The 21994-nt window shown below is 53.2% G+C and overlaps 2 protein-coding genes across 6 annotated transcripts; one reads left to right on the forward strand and one right to left on the reverse strand.

The window, feature by feature from the left end:
• TST (thiosulfate sulfurtransferase) lies at nt 3439-10948 on the reverse strand. 2 transcript variants are annotated; one of them, XM_018048291.1, is made up of 3 exons: nt 10841-10948; nt 9557-10172; nt 3439-3906 (listed from the first exon to the last, which is right to left on the reverse strand). In XM_018048291.1, exons 2-3 carry the CDS (start codon nt 10149-10151, stop codon nt 3608-3610), a joined length of 894 nt encoding a protein of 297 aa, XP_017903780.1. In that variant the 5' UTR covers nt 10152-10172; nt 10841-10948; the 3' UTR covers nt 3439-3607. The 2 variants fall into 2 exon arrangements, with proteins under 2 accessions (XP_017903780.1, XP_005680730.2); XM_005680673.3 differs by lacking the exon at nt 10841-10948 and having other exon boundaries at nt 9557-10606.
• On the forward strand, nt 10927-21432 carry MPST (mercaptopyruvate sulfurtransferase). 4 transcript variants are annotated; one of them, XM_018048296.1, is made up of 3 exons: nt 10927-11313; nt 16200-16821; nt 19781-21432. In XM_018048296.1, the coding sequence occupies exons 1-3, from the start codon at nt 11278-11280 to the stop codon at nt 20077-20079; spliced, it is 957 nt and encodes a 318-aa protein (XP_017903785.1). In that variant the 5' UTR covers nt 10927-11277; the 3' UTR covers nt 20080-21432. The 4 variants fall into 4 exon arrangements, with proteins under 4 accessions (XP_017903785.1, XP_017903783.1, XP_017903781.1 ...); XM_018048294.1 differs by having other exon boundaries at nt 11111-11217; XM_018048292.1 differs by lacking the exon at nt 10927-11313 and adding an exon at nt 11584-11709.

Raw genomic sequence — 21994 nt, forward strand, 5'->3', positions numbered from 1 at the left:
AGCTTTCAGGTTTATGTTCCTTTCTTCTAAGTGAATTTTTTCTTTATTCATATTCTCTTATTCTTTTGCATGTGTTTTTAAAGGATTTTGTGCAATTTGTAATATGAATAGGATAAAATGACTTAGGATAAATGATGATTAATACCTAGATCTAAGTGGTAAGTATCTTTTAATAAGGAAAACATAGAAGCATCAAGTCAGAGCTGGAAAGGGTCTTTGAGATTAGTTAATCCAATCCCTTTATTTTACAGAAAAAGAAACTGAGACTCACAGAGTGTGATTTGTCAGGTCACCCAGCAAATTGGTCTCTGCCAATAAACTCAGAGAGGTTAAGAACCAGATGAATTGTATTCTCCAGAAAAATCACCCCAAACAAAATACCCTATTAATTTTGACTTATTGTTTGGTGATTGTGCAGCTTCTGGTATGACTCTTAACGACGCTTAGCTCCCTGACATTCATACACTGTGTTTCCCCTCAACCCTTGAGTCTGGGTTGGACCTAGTGACTTGCTTCCTTAAAAAAAAAAAAATTTCTTTTTTGGCTGTGTCGGGTCTCATTGCATCATGCGAAATCTTGCGTTGCAGCAAATGGACTCTAGCTATGGCTCACGGGCTTGGTTGCTCTAAGGCATGTGGTATCTTAGTTCCCCAACCAGGGATGGAAGTTATGTCCTCTGTACTGCAAGGCAGTTAACCACTGAACCACCAGGGAGGTCCTGGAAAGGATGCTTGTCATCAGAAGCTGGAGGGTGGGCTGAGGCGGACCATGACTTCTGTCTTGTTCACAATCTCTCTCACTCTTCTTGGCTCTTCTTGTGCTGATGGAAGCAGCTTCTGTGTTGTGAGCTGCCTTCTGGACAAGCCCCCACGGCAAAGAACTGAGGGCCTGTGGCCACCAGCTCAAGAAGAAATGTGACTCTCAGTTCAACAATCTGAGGGACTGAGTCTTACCTTGGGCATGCTCACGGAAAGCGGTCCTTCACTAACTGTCCTTTGAGATGAGACAGAAGCCCTGGCCAATACTTTGATCACCGTCTGTGAGAGATCCTGAGACAGATGGCCCATTGAAGCTCACCTGCATTCCTGACCCACAGAAACTATGAGGTAATAAATGTGGTCTGAAGTCACTCAGTTTGGGGGTGATTTGTCATACAGCAGGAGATGACAAATGCAGCTCATGTGTTAAGTATTCCCCCATCTAGGAGACTAGCCTCTTTTCACGAGGACTCACAACTGGAGAAACTGAGGCTCAGGAAAGAAATAGGACCTCTCGCAGGTGGTGCTGAAACCAAGCCCCACTTCTGTCTCCTTTGAGTTCTCTTTCTGCTCCTGTCCCTGTTCCCCATCCCCACCCCACCCCCCGCCCCCAATATGCCCACTGGAGCTCCCCATCAGCTCCAGGGACACCCCCAGTCCAGAGTGGCCTGGACTGGTTTGAACAGAAGTATAGGCTCACTGCCAGTTTCTGACCTGGAGAGAAAGATCCCAAGAGACGTTGGTCAAGGAGGGAGGGAAAGTAGATCCCTTGCAGTCTGGGAGCTCCACTCACAAGCAGCTCTGCATAGAGAGAAAGAAGATGAAGCCCCATGTCCTGGCAGACTCCCGGCCCACTTCAGGGTCCCTGCCTCACCTGTCCACTCTCTCTCATAACGTCAGAAAACATGTGAACTGCCCTGGTGTGTTCACTCCGAGGCCCAGGAGTGCAGATCTGTGCTGCACAACTGCTGCTGGAGACCAGTGGATAGTTGCTGGGGAGCAGCCCACCCCTGTCCGTTGGAGTTGCCATGGTGATCACTGTACACAGGGCTCTGTTACCTCAGAGGGCTGATAAGCCCACCCTGGGGAACAGAGGCCAAGGAGAGCCAGAACTGAGGGGGCAGCACTCACTCTCTCATCCACTCAAAATGTCCCAAGTATTCACCATGGGTTTGGTTGCATGCTAGGCACAAAGGGCTCAGATGCTATCCAGTGTGAAGGATGTTCTTGGGATTACAAATTTGTTAAGAAGAGAGGTTAATGAGTTTTATCTAGGGAAAAAGAGGTGGGGCTCACAGAAGGGCCATTTGAGCTGGGTCTTGACGTATGCATAGGAGTTTAACAGTTAGAAGAGACTAGACTATTAAAGGCCCAGGTGTGATTTTGAGCGTAAATTAGGTTAAGGGGAGTGGGGAGGGAAAGGAAAGATGTACCTGGAGCTGACTGAGCTGGTTTCAAAGGGATGAGGGGTCAGAGCAAAATGAGAGCAGGGGTGGAACAGCGAGGATCTACTCTCTTCCCATTAAACCCCAAGGTTACTTTCTTCCCTTGCAGCTTTCTTATTCCCACTGCCAGAGCTCTGAGACCTTCTCCCAGGGACTAAATCTGTTTCTCCGGTCCCTTCCCCCATCACTCCTCAAAAGGTCTTATTCTGAGCCAGGAAAGACACCCAAGGTAGAGACCACCTTCCTTTGGCCTACCTACTTTTTAAAAATTTTTCTTTATACTATGATATAATTAATTTATCATGTGTTAGTTTCAGGTGTACTGCAAAGTGATTTAGTTATACATATATTCATTCTTTTTTCAGATTCCTTTCCCATATAGGTTATTAAAGAATATTGAGTAGAGTTCCCTGTGATATACAAGTCCTTGTTGATTACCTATTTTATATTAAGAGGTCGGTATATGTTAATTCCAAACTACTAATTTGTCCCTCCCTCCCCCACCCCCAACCTTTCCCCTTTGGTAACCATAAATTTGTTTTGGAAGACCGTGAGTCTGTTTTTGTTTTATAAGTAACTTCACTTGTATTATCTTTTTGGATTCCGCATGTAAGTGATATCATGCGATGTTTCTCTGTCTTGGACTCACCTCACTTGGTATGATAATCTCCAGGCCCTCCATGTTGCTGCAAATGGCATTATTTCATCCTTTTTTATGGCTGAGTAACATTCCACTGGACATATAATATGTACCACATCTTTTGTATCCTTTCATCTGCTGATGGGCATTTAGGTTACTTTCATGTCTTGCTTATTGTAAAGCATGCTGCAGTGAAGATCGGGTTCACTGAGCATCATCTGATCATCACCACTTCTGAAAGGCCCCAGGGCCTGTGGGACATCTCCCTGAACACTCATTTCAAGTGAAAGACCAGTTGTCTTCTCTTCTACCCTCTTCTCCCAGAGGGCTGGACCCACAGCAGGAAGGGGTGGCCCCCAGCAAGCCTGGGTCTCACCCTCTTTCTGGCTTACTGATGCCCTTTCCAGGTAAGGGCCTGGTGTGCTTCATCTGACAGGCATCAATAGGCAACTTCTTTTGCCAAAACTAAATAATAAAGTGGTATCCCCAGGGTGGGGGCTGCTGTGAAGTTTCCTTCCTTGGTAGGTTCTAAGGAATTTGAAAGAGAAGAAAGTAAGGGCAAGGATGGAACCAGGGAGAAAGAGGCACACACAGCTACTTGAAAAGGCCAAGTTTATTCCAGTGTTGTTGGGGAAAGGAGCACTCTACACATTAATTCTAAAAACTTGTCCATTTCCTTGGCTGAGGAGGCAAAGATTAGCTGGAGGCCATGCCAGATAACTCTACCAGCAGGAGTTGTGAGCAAGGGGAGAAGAGGCCACCACTCAGGCCTTCCCACCTTTCCCCTGGGACACCCGGGTCTCCGGCGGGGCCCGGTGGAACCACTCAAACCAGGAGCCATCGTAGATGGCCACGTCGGGCTTGCCACAGAGGTAAGCGGCCAGGGCAACGTGGCAGGCGGTGACACCCTTCCGGCATGTGGCGATGAGGGGCTTTGCGAGGTCCACCTTCTTGGCCTCGAACATGGCACGGAGCTCTTCTGGGCTCTTTTCAAAGCCATCCTCTGTCAGGAATTCCATGAAAGGCATGTTGACCGAGCCTCGGATGTGGCCTGAGTCCAGTCCTGGGCGAAGACAGAGGACAAGACAGGGTTAGGAGCAGCACAGGGGGTGGGGGTGAGTGAGCCTGGAGGTTGGAATCAACCACGGTTATGAGGATAGAGAGCTTTGCAAAGAAAAAATAACGTCCTTGCCTTTCTCAGAGCTCAGTTTATTCTAGCCCTGGCTACATCCAATGCTCATGACCACCACCCACACCCCCCATCAAATCCACCTGATATAGGTATGTTCTACCTGCTTGAGAGGAGAGGGAGGACTCTCGGCTCTACCATCTACTAACCTTTACCTTAGGCAAATTGCTTCACCTCTCTGAACCTCAGTTTTCTCATCTGTCAAATGGGCTCAGTGTTACATTCCTATGTTATAGGGCTGTGGAGAAGAGCAAATGGGATGAAGAATGCAAATGCTATGGGGAGTACTAATTGCTAAGAACATTGGGTGAAGGGGAGACACAGACCACGCTCTCAGGGAGATTACAGTCTAGCAAGGAAGATAGAGGTTAAATACAGAACCACGAACTAAATATAAATATAAATAGAACTAAATATAACGTTGCCCTATTTTACATATGAGTACACTGAGGCTTGGGAAAAGGCAATGGCACCCCACTCCATACTCTTGCCTGGAAAATCCCATGGACGGAGGAGCCTGGTGGGCTGCAGTCCATGGAGTCGCTAAGAGTCAGACATGACTGAGCGATTTCACTTTCACTTTTCACTTTCATGCATTGGGGAAGGAAATGGCAACCCACTCCAGTGTTCTTGCCTGGAGAATCCCAGGGATGGGGGAGCCTGGCGGGCTGCCGTCTATGGGGTCGCACAGAGTCGGACACGACTGAAGCGACTTAACAGCAACACTGAGACTTGACAAAGTGAAAAGACTAGCCTGAGGCAACCCAGCGAGGTAAAGGCAGGGCCAGGATTGTGCCGAGTGCCCTGGTTTTCTTGTCAAGCCCACAGTGTGTAAAGAGCATGTGATCTATTATTGGACGGAAGTTCAAATCCCAGCTCTGCCACTTACCGAGGGGTGACCTTAAGCAGAGGAGAGGCCGCACCTCTCTGAGCCTCAGTGTCCCCATGGGTAATGTGGGAAGGGCTGCTGTAAAGGGTAAAGCACCGACTACCTCAATCGGCCCACCACCCTCAGTGCTGCTGCTTCTCCATCACCTTCCCACCTACCCTGGGGGGCAGGTGAGAGTGGGGGCCCTGTGGTCCCTCGAGGATCTTCCTAGCAACCCTGAGAGGCTTTGACAGAAGCGGAATGGGGTTTTAGGCTAGCTCCAGGGTCCATTCCAGAAACTTCTCTACACCTAGTTAGGCCCCTCGGCCAAGTCTGGGCTTCAGAATAGCCGTCATGTGGGGCAAATGGAACTGAGCCATGGCTGAGCTGGTGCCATGTGCAAGGCCAAGGCCAAGATCCAGCCTCCAGCATGGCCTTGGTCACTCCTCTTCCTCAAGTGCCCCACACCATGGCAGACTGGTGTGCCCACTGGGAGTGGGGCCTCTTTGTCTCCCAAAGCCCCTGCTTAACCCAGACTGTGGGGCAGGACCAGGTGGGCAGCAGTGTGAGAGAGAGTGTGCCCAGGGTAACCAGGGCACATCCTGGGGCAGTGTGAAGGCAGCTGTGCTCTGTATGTCTGAGGCTCAGTTTTCCACCTGGGAAATAGGGAGATAACCACACCTATCTCACAGGCTTGTGGGGAAGTCAGCTTCAGCAGATAAAAGCCCTTAACAACCTGGGCACCCAGGAGGTGGGCAATCATGCCAAAAGTGTCCCATTCTCCTCACCTCAAGGCCAAAGAGAATTTGAAATGCGCTGGCCCAGTCAAGAGCTCCTCTGATTGACTACAGATATCCTGACTTATTAAATTATAGTGATTTATGGGTTGAGTATTCTTGCCTGGGAAATTCCAAGGACAGAGGAGCCTGGAGGGCTACAGTAAATGGGGTTGCAGAGTCACGACTGAGCAACTAACACTTTATTCCTGTTGTTATTTCATCCTTTTGTCTGGAAATTTTGATCTGAGATCTGATGTGAACTGACCCTACCAATGGGGAAAAATTGGTCTGTTGGCTTCAAGGGTGTTCTTTTCCAAGAAACCAACTTAAAATGTCTCAGGGAGCTCCCTGGTAGCCTAATGGTTAGGATTCTGGGCTTTAATTGCTGGGGCACTGGTCAGGGAACTTAAATCCCATGCAGGCACAAGAGAAAAAAAGGTTCAGTACCCAGGCAAGTGGGCTGGATGAAGTGCATTAAAAAAAAAAAAAAACAGCATTTATTGAGTCCTGAATGCTGTTTTGTTTCTTTCCATCCATCCCTGATGAAACAGCTTTATTGTTTTTTTCTAAAAACAGAAAAGGCACCTCTTCTGAGTAAAAAAGTGGTGGGAGTGGGTGTTCTATAGATTCTGGCCCCTCCCACCCTGGGCAAGCCTCAGGAGTTGGAGGCCCTCCCTTTCTGCCAACCAGGGCCTGTCCGAGGAATTTAAATGAGCAGAAACTGGCTGCCTGCGTAGGGGGAGGGCTGGGATGAACTTGGCTGGAGAACCTCGGAGACCAGCCAACTAGGGGAAAGGCACTTTGTACCCAGGGGCAAGGACTCCTGCTGTTCCTCCAGGCCCAGCATCAGCTGCAGGCTTGTGGCTCTCCTCTCCCCAGCCACCATGCCAAACCTCTGGCATCAGGCACCCAGACGGCTTATCGAAGAAATTTTCCTGTGTCCTCACATTACCATACAGATGGGCCTCCTGGCACTAACGGGGGGCTCAGGCTCAGAGAGGTGAGGTAACTTGCCCCATGACACACAGCACAGGTGTGATGTGCACTCAGGTGTGTCCGACCTCAAAGCCTGTGTACTCTGACTACCCTGAGCCTTCCTAGAAAGAGCGGCTGAGGCAGACCGAGATGACCTCTCATGATGACCAGTTCAGAGGTCTGGGACTTGGTATTCCAACTTTGGCCAAGAGGTAGTCGAGTTGGCAAGTTAGCATCCCGCAGGTCACTGATAGGTGTGGGCTTTCAAGGCCAGGAAAACCTGAGTAGCTCTTTCTTGCTTTCCTCCTAAAGACATCAAGGAACCCAGTGCGGGCAGCCCTCAGCCCTGCCTGCTGGGAGTCAACTTGGCACCCCCTACCCCTTCCTACCCCAGTCCACAGCCCTGGGAAGTCACAGGACCCCATGAAGCAATCTGAAGCAACGCTTCAGAACTGTGACCACCCCATGCTTGCTGACACAGCAGTGGCCTTGGGAAATAACCCCACTTTGATCCTGTGACTGGGATTGAGTTTTGGCCTCAGTGTCTCGCTGCAGAAGTTTCTGCTTCCTTTCCCTACCTGCAAAGTGGGACCACTTGGAACCCCCATCTGCCTCCCCTGCTTGGCTGCTGTAGTTGCCCAGGGTAGAATGTATATAAAGGGTCCTGCAAATAACAGTAAACATTAAGGGGTCAATATTCTCCCTCTTGACCCTCATGGACCCCACTTCCAAGCAGAGGGGAGGAAAAGAGAATAAGGTTTATAAAGATACTGAGTTGGATCAACTCCCACCTCTTTCTCTCCCTTTTTAAGGCTCTTCCTACAAGGTGAGGAATGGTGTTCAATAGGAGGGTTCAGAGGTGAAGGGAGAGACCTGAGGCCACACCTAGTATGTAAACTCAGGTCTGTCTGACTCTTACTTTTCTCCTCTTACAAACAGGACCAAAGGCACTGGGAGCACCCAACTGAGGCCAGGTGGGAGGTTGCTTGCCTGAAATGGGCAGAAAGTGGCTGTGGGGTTTTTAAGGCCCTGCTTCCAGCTCCTCTTGGGGATTATTCCTTCCAGGGACACCCAGGGCCTGCCACCCATACTCCTTTGGGTGTTATATCTGGATGGCTGAGCCCACAGGGTGCCTCCCTGATCCCATGAGCTTAGCAGAGCCTTATGTGCCTAATGTCTTGTATAGGAGGCCAGCAAACCCTCTTAGGCTTTACAGACAGCCCCAGGCTTTGCAGTGTTCTTCATCCTTCTCAAAGTACCTTTCCAGCCATTGCTGTGTTTGATAAATACATGGCCAGGTGGGTAGGGCTGGCATTACTCTTTTCATTTAATAAGGGAACGCAGAGAGGCTGAGCAATGAACTGATTGAGGTCCCAGTATAAAGGAGGAGTAGGATTCAAACTGGGGCCTGTGCTCCCTGGTCTCCAGATGGGAACTGGAGAGGAGAAGCTGGCTACAAGAGAGGAGCCAGGGACTTTAGAATCAGGGGTTTGCAGGAGGTCCTACCTGCAGCAGCTGGCTTTTCCCCCCTCTGAGACTTAGTTTCCTCATCTCTAAAATGGGAGAATGGAGGCTGAATCTGGCATCTCTACGCCCTCTGCTCATTTATTCTGTTTGCTTCAGGGCAAGCTGGGGGATAGCTAGAGAAACAATTTCACCTCTCCTCCCTGCAGTGGCATCTCAAGTGCCAAGGAGTGGAAGGTGCCTTGAACCAAGGCCAGGAGGGGGCTGCAGGAGCTGGTGCCAGGAGCTAAACAAACTTGAACCTTCAACTTCAGACCTTCATAGAGCAAGCCAGACAGGAAAAACACAGTCCTGGAGAAAGCCACGGCGGGGAGGGCAGAGTCCTGTGCCTTCCTAGTTCTGCCTCCAACTACCCAAGTGGCCTTGACCCACCCCTTCCTCTGTGTACCACAGCCTCCCCTCTGACCAGAGAGGTGACCTTTCATACCCTGCAGTTCTAAGAATGTTGGAATGGCTTTCACAATGCTCTCCACAGAGGCACAGAAAGGAACAGACTTTTCAACAAGTTAGTCCAAATGTTGCACAGGAGGTGGATTCCACAGAGGTTTCCTGAGGACAGTGGTGCAGCCCACCCACCCCACCCGCCCCACGTAGCCATCCCGCACCCTGAGAGCAGTGAGGTCCTGGTCACTGGAGGTGTCCAGGAGAGGTGATGGCAAGACCTCTGTGGTCCTGTTAGGAGGTTCTAGAATGCAGTTCTGAGACTCCCCTCACCCCAACTTCCACCAGTGTAGAACCCTCCCTCCTTGTCTACAGAAGGGGACTCATGAGCCATATCCTTGGAGATGCCTAGCGGAGGGGCTCCCTGCTGGCCCCGGGAGGTGAGGGTGGGGCAGGATGGTGGTGCATCCTGGTTTGAAACTAGGCAGCACTGGGTTCAAATCTGAACTCTGCCACTGAATTGAGCAAGCAACCTAAGGAAGGCCAGGGGATCTGGGAGAGCTGGAGGAGGGAGGGGGTGCTGGGGAACAGCACTGTTCATGTTGCTAAGAATTTCTGAAGAATTTGAGGGGTCCTGAGGAGACTTCTGTACAGTGATGCTTGCGTGGCTCATGGACTCTATTGAGCATGTTGGGGAGCTAGTGAGTGGGCATGGATGCGGGTGGATATGTTGTCAGTTACCTCTACTGATGCCACTCCACACAGATGCTCGGTTGTGCCTTAGCATGTGGCTACGGGAAGGCATGTGTCTGTTCCTGTGCATCACAGCTGGAAAAACCTTTAGGTTGGGCTCTCCCCTTTCATTTTACAGATGGAAAGACTGGGGCCCTCCTCGTGGCTGCTGAGGGCAAAACCTAGAGAGGGTCCCAGACATCCTACTCCCCATCTCTCCATGAGCATTGCTCCCCAGGGACCATCCCCCCACGGGGACACCTACCTACTGCATCTGGCTCCGACTGTGTGCCCAGGTACCGCCCTTGGGCCCGTGAATCCACCAGCTGAAACCTCTTTGATTCGAGGTTCTCCAGCACCTGCTCGTAGGTCTTGAGCAGGGAGCGGTTCAGCGTGGCTTTGAAGATGGCTGGCTCTGGGCGTGAGGGCTCCGATGTCACCGGGTGGCCTTCCTTCAGCCAGTTCCGGAAGCCACCATTGAGCACGGACACGGTGCGGTGGCCAAACACACGGAACATCCACCAGACCCGCGGCGCATAGAAGCTGCCCAGGTCGTCACCATCGTACACCACCACATGCGTGTCGTTGCTGATGCCCAGGCTGCCCACGTAGTCGGCGAAGCCCGCCTCGCTGGGCAGCATCATCTCGTAAGGCGAGGCCTTGTCCCGACACTGCTCTATGTCAAAAAAGGAGGCGCCGGGCACATGGCGCTCCAGGTATTCTTTTCGGGCCTCGCGGGTGCCCGGCGAGTACCAGGACGCATCCAGGACCCGAAGGCCAGGGCCCAGCTTCCCAGCCCGGACGGACTCCGCCAGCCACTTGGTGGAGACCAGCGCCCGGTAGAGCACCTGCTGAACCATGGTGTCAGCTCTCCGTGTCACCTGGCGCGGGTGGGAACCAGGAAAGAGATCGGCGTGAGGACTGTTCGTGCAGTGGGCTGGGGCCTGGGAGGAGGAGCTTTTTCCCCACTGCACTCCCCAGGTGTGTCGTGTTTATGGCAACTCGGCAGGGTTGGGTTGTGCAGTGAATTAGGTTTGCAGATTCCTTAGGGAAAGCCTGGTTCCGCCGCTTCCTGCGCCCCCCGCCCGCGCAGAAGTGGGTGGAGCGAGAGGGCTGGGGATCGCGGAGCTGGCTGGTAGGGTGTCCGGCCCTAGAAGCTACTATACTCTCCCTCAGGATCCTCCAGGAGCAGCAAAAATATGTCCAAGATGGGAGGAGAATGCATCTTGGGCTTAGAGACCCCTTCCTGGGATCGTAGGGGAGTGGGCACATGGGGAACTGTCCGCTGGAGGCCTGCAGCCGCCCTCACCCGCGCCTCTCGCCTTGCAAACCTTCCTGCAGTCTCTCAGCAACCTGGGGTCGCCCGCCTCCTAAATGCTCGCGTCCGGCCCAGCTCGGTGTCCTCTGCCCGAGTTGGGTCCAGGGTTCCAGGGGCACCCCCGCCCCGCTCTCGCCACCGGGACCCTCCCCAGGGTCGCAGGTGGTTTGGCCGGCGGCCCAATCCCGAGCGGCCCGGGCGCCTACCGCAGCCCCACCCCGCCGCACTCACTCGCCCTCGCCGCCGCCCTGGCGCTTGTCCCTGCCCGCTGGAGAAGTTGGCAGGTTCAAACCCGGAGCCCGCAACTCCCCTGCCGGCCTACACCATCGCGCGGCCAACCGCGGGGGGATCGCGCGCCGCCCGCCACTCCATACGCTCCGGCCCCGCGCCGCGCCTGCCCCGGGCCAGTCCCCGGGCTCTCGGCGCCTCCAGAACCCGCGGGGACCCAGGAGGAAACCGGACGGCAGCGGGGGGGGGCGGCGCGGGGCGGGGCTCGGTGGCGCGGGCTTCCCCCCAAGGCCCGGCCAGTGGAAGGTGCCGGCAGCCGAGGCTCCCAGTGGCCGGGGCAGTGGGCTGTGCCGGAGTCTCCTCCCTTTGGCCCGCAGCAGGTTGGTGGCGGGAGGAGGGTACTGCTGAGGGCTCGGGGAGGGGGCTCTCTGCGCGAGGTCATGGCCGAACCCGGAAGCCAGGAGCCCGCGACTCCGGTAACTGCTGCGGCGTGGCTCTTGCCTTTCTTTACGGGGAGGCCGATCGTCGGGGTGCGCAGCGTGGGGCTCCCCCGAGGGGCCTGAGCAGAGCAAGGGGCCGTAGTCTAGGAGGGAAGACGCAACCCTTCCATAGTCTAGGAGGGAAGAAGCACCCCTTCCGTAGTCCAGGAGGGAAGGACGGCTGTCCGCGGCTGCTGGGGGGCGGCCCCCTGGGCGGGGGCGGGGTAAGTGGCAGGGGGAGGGGGTTGTCACCTGGTGACAGGGAGGAGGACTAATAAATCCTGACCGAGAGGCCAGGAAGAGGAGGCCAACTGACCCACAGGCTCCAGGAGGACGAACTGGCAAAGAACTTGCTGGAGTGAAACGAAACTAACATTTGTCAAGGCCTGCTTGGTGAGGCACTTTTCTGGGGACTCCTACAGCTGTCACTTACTTCCCATAACAACCCTGGGAGTAGACCAGAAACTTCTTTAAAGACTTGGAAAAGAGTTGCCCAGGGGCTCGCGGTGACATTGAGGCCAGGCCATTTGTTAATCCTGGATCTGAAGCCCACGTGGCAGAGGCTGCTTTTGTTTACTTGCTCATCCCTGAAGTCACATATTTAAAAAAAAAAAAAAAAAAACAAACTGCCTTTGTCCTTAACCTATTTCATTATAAGTGTATATAATTTAATTTTTAATAATGGCTGTGTTTAACAACCAGTTGGCTTAATATCTGAAAATCTAACTGCTTCTTGCAAGCTATTGGGACACCCCTACCAGCCCCTACTCAGTTTTTGTATATGCTATTATGTATGCTTGGAGTGCTTTTTTCATCCCCCTTGGAAAAAATTCTTTTTATGCTGAAACAATGATAGTCTCACGGAAAGTTGCAAAAATTCATACTTTGATAAGCATTTACCCAGGGAATTCTCTGATCTTTGTGCTTTGCAGTCAAGGGAGAGAGAGGGCCAGGAAGTACAAGACCAGGAAACCCTTGTAGAAGGTCGAGTCTGACTGGACCCTGCTATTCCAGGGCCCATCCCGGACGGCAGCCTGGCGCTTACGCCTCCCCTAGCACAGCGTGCACCCGGGGGGACGGGCCTGGGCCTGTCCTGTTTGTCTGGGGGTCCTTGACTCCCGGAGCAGCCCCACCTACAGCCATCCAGGCCTGCCCAAGCACCTTGGAACCTGGTCCACACCCTTCAGTTACACACATGGCCTGCTCTCCCAAAACCTCCTCTACCTCCCACCGTCCTTGAGGGGAACTGCCAGTCCAGCATAGGGAGTGTGTGTGTGTGTGTGTGTGTGTGTCAGGATGACCTCAGACCTCTGAAGTCCCCATTCTAGACTTGCTGATGATGGATCAGAGGCCACCCATGAGAGTAACTTTGAAGAAATAATGGGATTTTTATGAAGCTGTCTTTAATGATTATTAAAACCAGCCATATGCAGGGCATTATGGTGGCACTTTGATGTTCACTGGGGCTTCCCTGCTGGCCCAGTCCGTAAAGAATCTGCCTGCAATGCAGGAGACCCGGGTTTGATCCCTGGGTCAGGAAGATCCCCTGGAGAAGGAAATGGCAACCCACTCCATTATTCTTGCCTGGAGAATTCCATGGACAGAGGAGCCTGATGGCTAAAGTCCATGGGGCCACAAAGAGTCAAACATGACTGAGTGACTAACACTTGATGTTCATTTTTTAATTTTCACCATTAAGAGGTGAAGATTGGAAGCTCAATTATAAGAAATGGAAATGGTTGTGGGTCCCTCATGCCCGCCCAGCACACACCTGGTTAAGACGGGCATGGGACTGGCACTGACTTTGGAGGGGCTCTGGCTCCCAAGTCAGCATTCTTTCCACTCTAAATAGATCCCTGTGGAAAAAACCAAGGAGCCTCAAGAATGAGGAGTGGGGAGGGGCTGCTGTGGTTCACCATGGGGTCTTCAGGTAGTTCAGTTCAGTTCATTTCAGTCGCTCAGTCGTATCCGACTCTTTGCAACCCCGTGAACCCCAGCACGCCAGGCCTCCCTGTCCATCACCAATTTCTGGAGTTTACCCAAACTCAGGTCCATTGAGTCAGTGATGCCATCTAACCATCTCATCCTCTGTCATCCTCTTCTCCTCTTGCCTTCAATCTTTCCCAACATCAGGGTCTTTTCAAATGAGTCAGCCCTTCACATCAGGTGGCCAAAATATTGTTGTTTCAGCTTCAACATCAGTCCTTCCACTGAACACCCAGGACTGATTTCCTTTAGGATGGACTGGTTGGATCTCCTTGCAGTCCAAGGAACTCTCAAGAGTCTTCTCCAACACCAAGTAGAGGCCTGCTGCATCCCTCAACATAACCTAGTGCAATGTAACCCACAGGCACTGCGATCACCCCGTAGCCAAAGCCTCTGGCAGCCTCACCCTGAACATGTCAAATCAGCTTGGATTTTCCCTTGCTCCCACCTTCACACCTCAGGCTGAGCTAGTGTGCCCCTCTGCTCCCACTGAACTCTGGACTTTCTACACTTATGTTGTGTCTCTTTTCTTTCTTTTTGGCAGCACTGGGTCTTGGTTGCTGCACGCAGGTTTTCTCCAGTTGCAGCAAGCGGGGGCTGCTCTTTGTTGTGCTCAGGCTTCTCACCGTGGTGACCTCTCTTGTTGTGGAGCACCATCTCTGGGGCATGCAGGCTTCAGCGGACGCAGCACTCAGGGTCAGGAGTGTGGCTCCGGGGCTCTGGAGCACAGGCTCAGTAGTTGCGGTGCACCGGCTTAGCTGCCCCACAGCATGAGCATGTGGGTTTTCTCTAGACCTGGGATTGAACCCGTGTCCCCTGCATCAGCAGGCAGAGTCTTAACCATGGGACTACCAGGGAAATCCTGCAATTACTTTCCTTGAGCAGGCCTGTGGCCGCCAACTCCCAGGGCCTGGTCATATGGGCAGCAGGGTTCCTAAAAGCCAGGCTGCACTGAGACTGAGGGAGAGACTGGGCGCCAGATATTAACACTGTGGACACATGAGGCCCTGGTCCTCATTGACCTTCAGGCTGGGGAACTTTAGCCTCAGAAGTTACAACCCAATTGTAAACCTTGAGGCTGCCCCTAACCAGCTCTGCGACTAGGGCAAGGCATTTTTATCTCTAACCACCAGTGGTCTCATTCAGAAACAGGCAGCCCCACCTAGTGACTGCTGAAGGCTGTGTTGCTTAGTACATGGCCTGCAGGGGCACTCCACAAAATGCTCCATTCTCTATCCACCCCCTTCCCCTTGGTGGCAGGGCTGCTTGGCATGGATGCAAGGTTGCACCCTGCACTGGTGGGTACACAGCCAAGGCGGTGGGTGGGGCTTACCTGTAGCTCGAACTCCACTCACCCAGCCACGCGCTCTGGTAGAGACTGTGCCTCTGCCTGGCAGAAGGGGCACCTTTCTCTAACCTGCCCAAAGGCACCTAGGGTGTCCACGCTTTGGAGTCTGGCCCTGGAAGGCTGTGAGCTGACTTGTCATGGTGGGCTGGTAAACTGCTATACTCAGAACTGCTGGCCTGCAAGGGAGAGAAGAGGGTGGGGAATGAGGCCCTAATCGCTGTTTCCAGAGAGGAAGAAAGTTAGCCGCTCAGTCGTGTCCAACTCTTTGTGATCCCATGGACTGTAGCCCACCAGATTCCTCTGTCTATGGAATTCTCCAGACAAGCATATTGGAGTGGGTTGACATTTCCTTCTCCAGAGGATCTTCCCCAGGAGATTGAACCCCAGTCTCCTGTAATGCAGGCCAGGAAAGCCCCAAGAGTGGAAACTCAAAGAGTGAAATCAGACTTTGCTGAACTGCCTGGCAGTTGCTGTGAAGCCTGGCACCACTACCACTTCTTAGCTGTTGACCCTTGGTCTTTAGTGCACTTCTGTGAACTTCAGTGTCCCCTCCAGGAAACAATGAGAAGAATACAAACCTTCTTGAGGTTACTCATGTAACAAATAATTGAGAGCCTACCCTGTGTCCTGTAGTGTTGTAAGGTGTTGTGAGGATTAAAGCACACATAGGGATGAGATGGTTGGATGGCATCACCAACTCAATGGACATGAGTTTGAGCAAGCTCTGAGAGTTGGTGATGGACAGGGAAGCCTGGCGTGCTGGAGTCCATGGGGTTGCAAAGAGTCGGACATGACTGAGTGAACTGAACTGAAGGAGGATTAATTTACTAATTCCAGTTGCTAGTCCTCTGAGGCTGTTTTATATAAATGTTTGATGAATGGGTGAATTCCACCAAGGATCTTGGTTGATTGCAAGCAAAGCTGAGCTGCACCTTAGGGAGGGGCTAAGTCTTTGCCCCTACTTGCCTTAAAGTGCCAGGCGCTTGTGTTCTAAGTCACTTCAGTCCCGTCCGACTCTTCGACCCTATGTTTGGACTGTAGTCCACCAGGCTCCTCTGTCCATGGGATTCTGCAGGCAAGAGTACTGGAGTGGGTTGCCATGCTCTTCTCCAGGGGATCTTGCCAAACTAGGGATAGAACTCAAGTCTATTATGTCTCCTGCATTGGCAGATGGGTTCTTTACCACTAGGGCCACCTGGGAAGCCAGCAGGGCCTTCTCCTAATTGGGCTCTCTCCCTATGCACCCCACCTCAAGCAGCGGTGAGAGCCAGTGCCTTGCCCCTTCTAAGGGGTCATGGTCATTCTGGTAATTGCTTGGTGTATATACCCAGGCTTAGCAGGGCAAGGGAGGGGAGGCTCCGGCGATCTAAGTCTGTATCTTGGGTTTACCACCGCTGGTTTTCCGGGTTCCCTGGACTCTGCCCTCCCTAGGCTCCACTGCGCTCTCCGGCCCTGGACCCCACCCTTGCCCCAGGGGCACAGACGTTTCCTGCCCCTGGGCCACTGGCCTCTTCCTTAATAACCTCCTGACCTCCTCCTTGTTGCCCAGGTCTGCAGCCCCAGTGTCGCCGCCGCCATGGCCTCGAAGCAGCTCTTCCGCGCGCTCGTGTCAGCACAGTGGGTGGCTGAGGCACTCCGGGCCCCACGTGCCGGGCAGCCCCTGCGGCTGCTCGATGCCTCGTGGTACCTGGCCAAGCTGGGCCGCGACGCGCGCCGCGAGTTCGAGGAGCGCCACATCCCGGGCGCCGCCTTCTTTGACATCGACCAGTGCAGCGACCGTACGTCGCCCTATGACCACATGCTGCCCAGCGCGGCACACTTCTCAGAGTACGCGGGCCGCCTGGGCGTGGGTGCCGCCACCCACGTGGTGGTCTACGACGCCAGCGATCAGGGCCTCTACGCGGCGCCGCGCGTCTGGTGGATGTTCCGCGTCTTCGGCCACCGCACGGTATCTCTGCTCGACGGTGGCCTCCGCAACTGGCTGCGCCAGGGCCTCCCGCTGAGCTCAGGCAAGAGCCGTCTGGAGCCCGCCGAGTTCCACGCAGTGCTGGACCCCGCCTACATCAAGACATACGAGGACATCAAGGAGAATCTTGAATCCCGGCGCTTCCAGGTGGTGGATGCCCGTGCCACCGGCCGCTTCCGGGGCACGGAGCCTGAGCCCCGAGACGGTAACCAATGAGCAAAGCGCCCAGGAAGTCCCTGCCTGAGCACTGCTCTCGCGTCATTCTTGCCTTAAAGGGTGGGGTGGTGGGGTGCCAGCTGAGATTCACCCCACAGCGTGAGTGAAGACCCAGTTTCTAGTCGTCTCACTGGGCTTTATTCTAAAGTGGAGGCAATAATATTTGCCCTGCCTCCACCCCCAAACTAGTTGGAAACCCAGAATGCCCTGTATAAGTGTGAGAATCCAAACAGCCCCCTCCCAGTACTATGGACGGGGGTCACTGCCAAATGAGAGGAGGGGACAGGCCCAGTTGGGGGAAAGCCCCACATAGATGGTGCTTGATCAAGTCTACCACCATCTCTGAGGGTGATGGAGCCAGGAAAGAGGAGAGAGAAAGTGGAGATTGAAAGTCATCAGAGGGGCCAAAGGCTAGCAGAGACCAGGACAGAGGAGCCTCAAGTACGGAGAGAGATTGCTGTCCCAGATTGGAGCAGAAGCTGAATAGAGGGTTGTTGCTGGCCCCGGCTGGGGCAGGGCCTCTCCCACATGAGCTGGGTTCCCCATGGAGTTCAACATCTGGCTGCTTCCTGAGATCTGAGGAGAGGCAGCCATTCTAAAGCTTCACATCCCCTTCTGTAAGGAGCAGGGTTGGGAAGGGGTCCCCACAAAGCAGGTGGATCAGTAACCACTTTGGTGTGAGCTTTTTAATGATCTCGCAAGAGCACTTCCCCGGTGGTTGTTGTTTAGCCGGTGAGTCGTGTCTAACTCTCTTGTGACCCCATGGACTGTATAGCCCACCAGACTCCTCTGTCCCTGGGATTCTTCAGGCAAGAATATTGGAGGGGGTTTGCCGTTTCCTTCTTTCCCTGGTGGTCCAGTGGTTAAAAATCTGCCTTCCAATGCAGGGCACATGGGTTCCACCTCTAATTGGGGAACTAAGATCCCACATGCTGCAGCGCAACTAAGCCTGAGCCACAGCTAGAGAGCCTGTTCTCTTGCAACAAGAGAAGCCTGTGTGCTGCATGGAACACCCAGCACTGCCAAAAAAAAAAGATCCCATGAGACGGGTGTTCTTCTCATATAGAAGGGGACATGGAGCCTTAGAAGGGCCTCCTTTTCCCAGATCTCAGGAGGCAGCCAGGCATTGAACTCCAGTGCAGTAATCCCCCACCAAACAACCAGTAATCCCCAAGTTATTTCTCTCATGTCTGCTTTGAGGAGGGTGCAGGGAACTTGCCTCTTCCTCTGGGAAGCTCTCCCGGAATGCATCCCTCTACCCCTGAATCAAGGCTGGCTGGAGCTTCTGTTTCTAGAGCAGCTTGGGCTCACCCTGTCCTAGCACTGTTAGGGTGATCTGAGGGCAAGGACCATGCTCCCAGTGCATCCTGAAGACTAACCCAGCAGCTGGATGGTGTCCAGAGAGGTCCCGACACAGGGAACCCTGCAGAGCTGTGTAGACATGACTGTGGGAAACTGCTGATGGCCAAGCTTTTTTGAACCTAAGTTAGTGGCAGTTTGAGATGGTTCCACCTAATAGGAATACCACCTTGAACCTGTGGGACCCTTCAGCTTAGCCCCTGGGTGGAGGTGGGGCTGATGGAGCAATGTAGGGCAGCAAGCCAGAGCCAGACCTGGGTTCAGAGCTCTCCCCGGGTTGCACTAGCTGTGTGACACCTAGCAGGTCACCTGGTCTATGAACTGCAGCTTCTGTGTGGTCAAGTCAGAGCAGAACGTGGAGCTTAAAGGATGCAGCGAGGGTTAAATGAGAGCATGAAGTGTGTTAAGTGTGTTAAGCACTTAGCTCCGTGTTTGCACATACAGGATGCACTTGAGAAATGGGAAGTGGGATAATTAAAGTGTGCTTCCCTGGCTGTGGGTCTTTACAGGGGTGCTTAATGCTTACCTCCATGTGCTTGCTCATTCGTGAAATGGAAGATAAGGATAAACGCCCAGCCGGCCTGTTGTCAAGGTGAACGAGCTGATGTGTGTACAGGCTCCAGCTAAATCAGTGGAGAATATCAGTGTCCCCATTGTCCCCCCTCCACAGCCTGAGACCTGGCCTGCTTGATGCCCTCTGCCTGGGATGCTCTCAACTTCTACCACCCAGACCCTTCAACCTGGTTAAATCTTATTCCGCCTTCAGGGCTTACTCAGAGAAGCTTTCCCGCTCCTCCCCCTCCCAGGCAGTGGGTCCTGCTTGGCAGCACAGGCTCTGGGGCTTCTCTGCTCTGACTAGCTTGGGCCAGTCTGTTCCATGTGCCTCTATCTCCTCGTCTGTACAAAAAGGAGAAGAGTAATTGCTTTCCCATAGTATTAGAGCAAGGATTAAAGGTAGAAATACAACTGAGGGGCTCCTAGCACAAAGTAAACCCTCAGTAAGGTCAGCTACAGTGATTCCTGTTACTGTGTTTTACTGTTATTTACGATATACAGTATATCCCCATGCCACCCAAGAGGGCCTTTTAGTAACACCCATCATCCCTGGAGAAGGAAATGGCAACCGACTCCAGTATTCTTGCCTGGAGAATCCTATGGACAGAGAAGCCTGATGGGCTACAGTCCATGGGGTTGCAGAGAGTTGGATGTGACTGAAGCTACTGAGCACACACGCAAAATAACGAGTATGCCAGCATGCATTTACCTAGAACTTCCTCTAATTGTCAGCACAGTCAGACTTCAGGAAACCTGGGGCAGAGGTGCTTCTGTGGAGTCTGAGTCCCGGGTTCGGATTCCAGGCCGCAATTCACTAGATGCGTGACACTGGACAGTAGCGAACCTCAGCATCTCCTATAAAACAAATTCCTGTAGACAGTGGCTGCCTGGGTTTCCTGCTTGTGCGGACTACCTGAGATGATGCTTAGAGAGGGTAGCGCCGTGGCTGCATGGAAGGTTCTCACTCCTGCAGGGGCCATTCCTACCGCCCTTGTGCAAACGTTTGTTCCCTGCCTCCTGCTCTCCTGTTGCAGGCATCGAGCCCGGCCACATCCCTGGCACCATCAACATCCCATTCACAGACTTCCTGACTGAGGACGGGCTGGAGAAGAGCCCCGAGGAGATCCGCCGCCTCTTCCAGGACAAGAAGGTGGACCTGTCCCTGCCCCTGGTGGCCACGTGTGGTTCCGGTGTCACAGCCTGCCACGTGGCCCTGGGGGCCTACATCTGCGGCAAGCCGGATGTACCCATCTACGACGGCTCCTGGGTGGAGTGGTACATGCGCGCCCAACCTGAGGACATCATCTCCGAGGGCCGGGGGAAGACCCACTGAGGCGTGGCGGGACATAGGAAGCTCGGGTGACACTCAGCCACCAGTGGTACCCAGCCTGGTGGTTCCGACTTGGCTCTGACCAGGATAGTGTTTCTTCCTCCAACTCAGGTGGTACATGGGGCGACACCCCAGAGGCCAGGAACTCTGTGGACTTGTGGGCTCCCAGTGGAGGCAGCAGAGAAGGAGGCAGCGGGCACAGGGGGAGGGGAGCTGCCCTCGTGGTGCTGAACTGGAGCCCTACTTCCCTTCTGTTGAAGAAATAAAACAGTCAAGTGCTAAACCCTTCTGACTGCAGGGCTGCCTCTGCTCTCCTCCACTCCTGGGCTGACAGCTCCAACATACCCAGCTCGGGAGCTCCATGGAGCCAGGGCGTCTTGAGGACCGTGTCCCTTCTGCTTTCTGAGCAGTGCTGAGGCCCCAGAGGCCTTCCAGTCCTGAGACCGAATGTCTCCCTGACAGCTGTCTTCTACTTCTTTTGCTGCATGAATGAATGAATGTGTTAGGCACTCAGTAGTGTCTGACTCTCTGCAACCTCATGGACTGTAGCCTGCCAGGCTCCTCTATCCATGGAATTCCCCAGGCAAGAAAACTGGAGTGGGCAGCCATTGCCCTCTCCAGGGGATCTTTGCTGGGGTCTCCCTTCTGGCTACTGGGTTATTTAAGGTGAATCTGCTGTGCTATGTCTGGAGTCCCACCCAAAGCCAGCCCCTCCCCATGGGTAAGTAATACATTTCATTTCAAGACAGGAGGCTGTACCACACCAAGGAGGCCCATTCTAGCCCATCCAGAATGTTTTGGAGAAGTGCAGAGTTTAGTCAAATTAAAGGGGAATCTAGTTCCAGACCCTGAGAGCCACCTTTGGAGCCTTGCCTTTGGGGCTATCTAGGGGTGGGCAATATGAGGAGCTTTGATCCTTTCCACTCAAGGGGTAAGAACCCTTATTCCCCAGGTTTCTCAAGGGGAAGCAATCTATTCTCCTCCCTCCATGTTTATTCTTTGGGCAAGGATGGACATGGGTGTCAGAAGGCCCCAGGTACCCTCTGTCGGAACCTGGGTCACCCCTCCCTCAGGCATCTTCCAGCCCCCAAGGCATCTCTTGGTAGCAAAGGCCCAGGTGTCAGCCAGTACTGGGGGGACCTCCAGAAGGAAAAAAAACTAGAAGGGGCAGTGACTTACCCAAGCTCACACGATAGACTCATGACACAGCTGGAACCAGATCCAGATTTTCTGACTCTGAATTTACTGTTTTTTTTTTTTCACCTCTGACTCTGAGTCGTCTCTCTCAAGTCCACAGGGATGGTGGGGAACCAACGGGACAGAATCCTGGTTTTCTGAATAAAAGGTCTAAAGGAAGTCCCACCTCTCTGAGCCTCAACTTTCTTACCTATAAAATGGGAATAATATGTACTTTCGAAGAAGGGATTTCAGACAAGGACCTGGCCAAAAGCCCAGCCCTGAGCCCTATCTTCATGGCTCAGGGCTTCTCAACCTTGGGACAACTGACATTTGGGCTGGATAATCTTTCTTTGTAAGAGCATCCTGAGCATCAGAGGATGTTTAATGGAATTTGTGGCCTCTACCCATGAGGTGCCAGCAGCACCAACCAGTTGTGAGAAAAAGAAATGTCTCCAGATAAGGCCAAATGTCCCCAAAGAGGCAAAAATAAGCCCCTAGTTGAGCACCAGTGTCCCTTCTGCTTTCTGAGCAGTGCTGAGGCCCCAGAGGCCTTCCAGTCCTGAGACCGAATGTCTCCCTGGCAGCTGTCTTCTACTTCTTTTGCTGCATGAATGAATGAATGTGTTAGGCACTCAGTAGTGTCTGACTCTCTGCAACCTCATGGACTATAGCCTGCCAGGCTCCTCTATCCATGGAATTCTATCCAGTGGTGTAGGAGCAATGGCCATACTTGATGACA

This window comes from Capra hircus, chromosome 5 (assembly GCF_001704415.2).
Source record: "Capra hircus breed San Clemente chromosome 5, ASM170441v1, whole genome shotgun sequence".
Classification (NCBI taxonomy): domain Eukaryota; kingdom Metazoa; phylum Chordata; class Mammalia; order Artiodactyla; family Bovidae; genus Capra; species Capra hircus.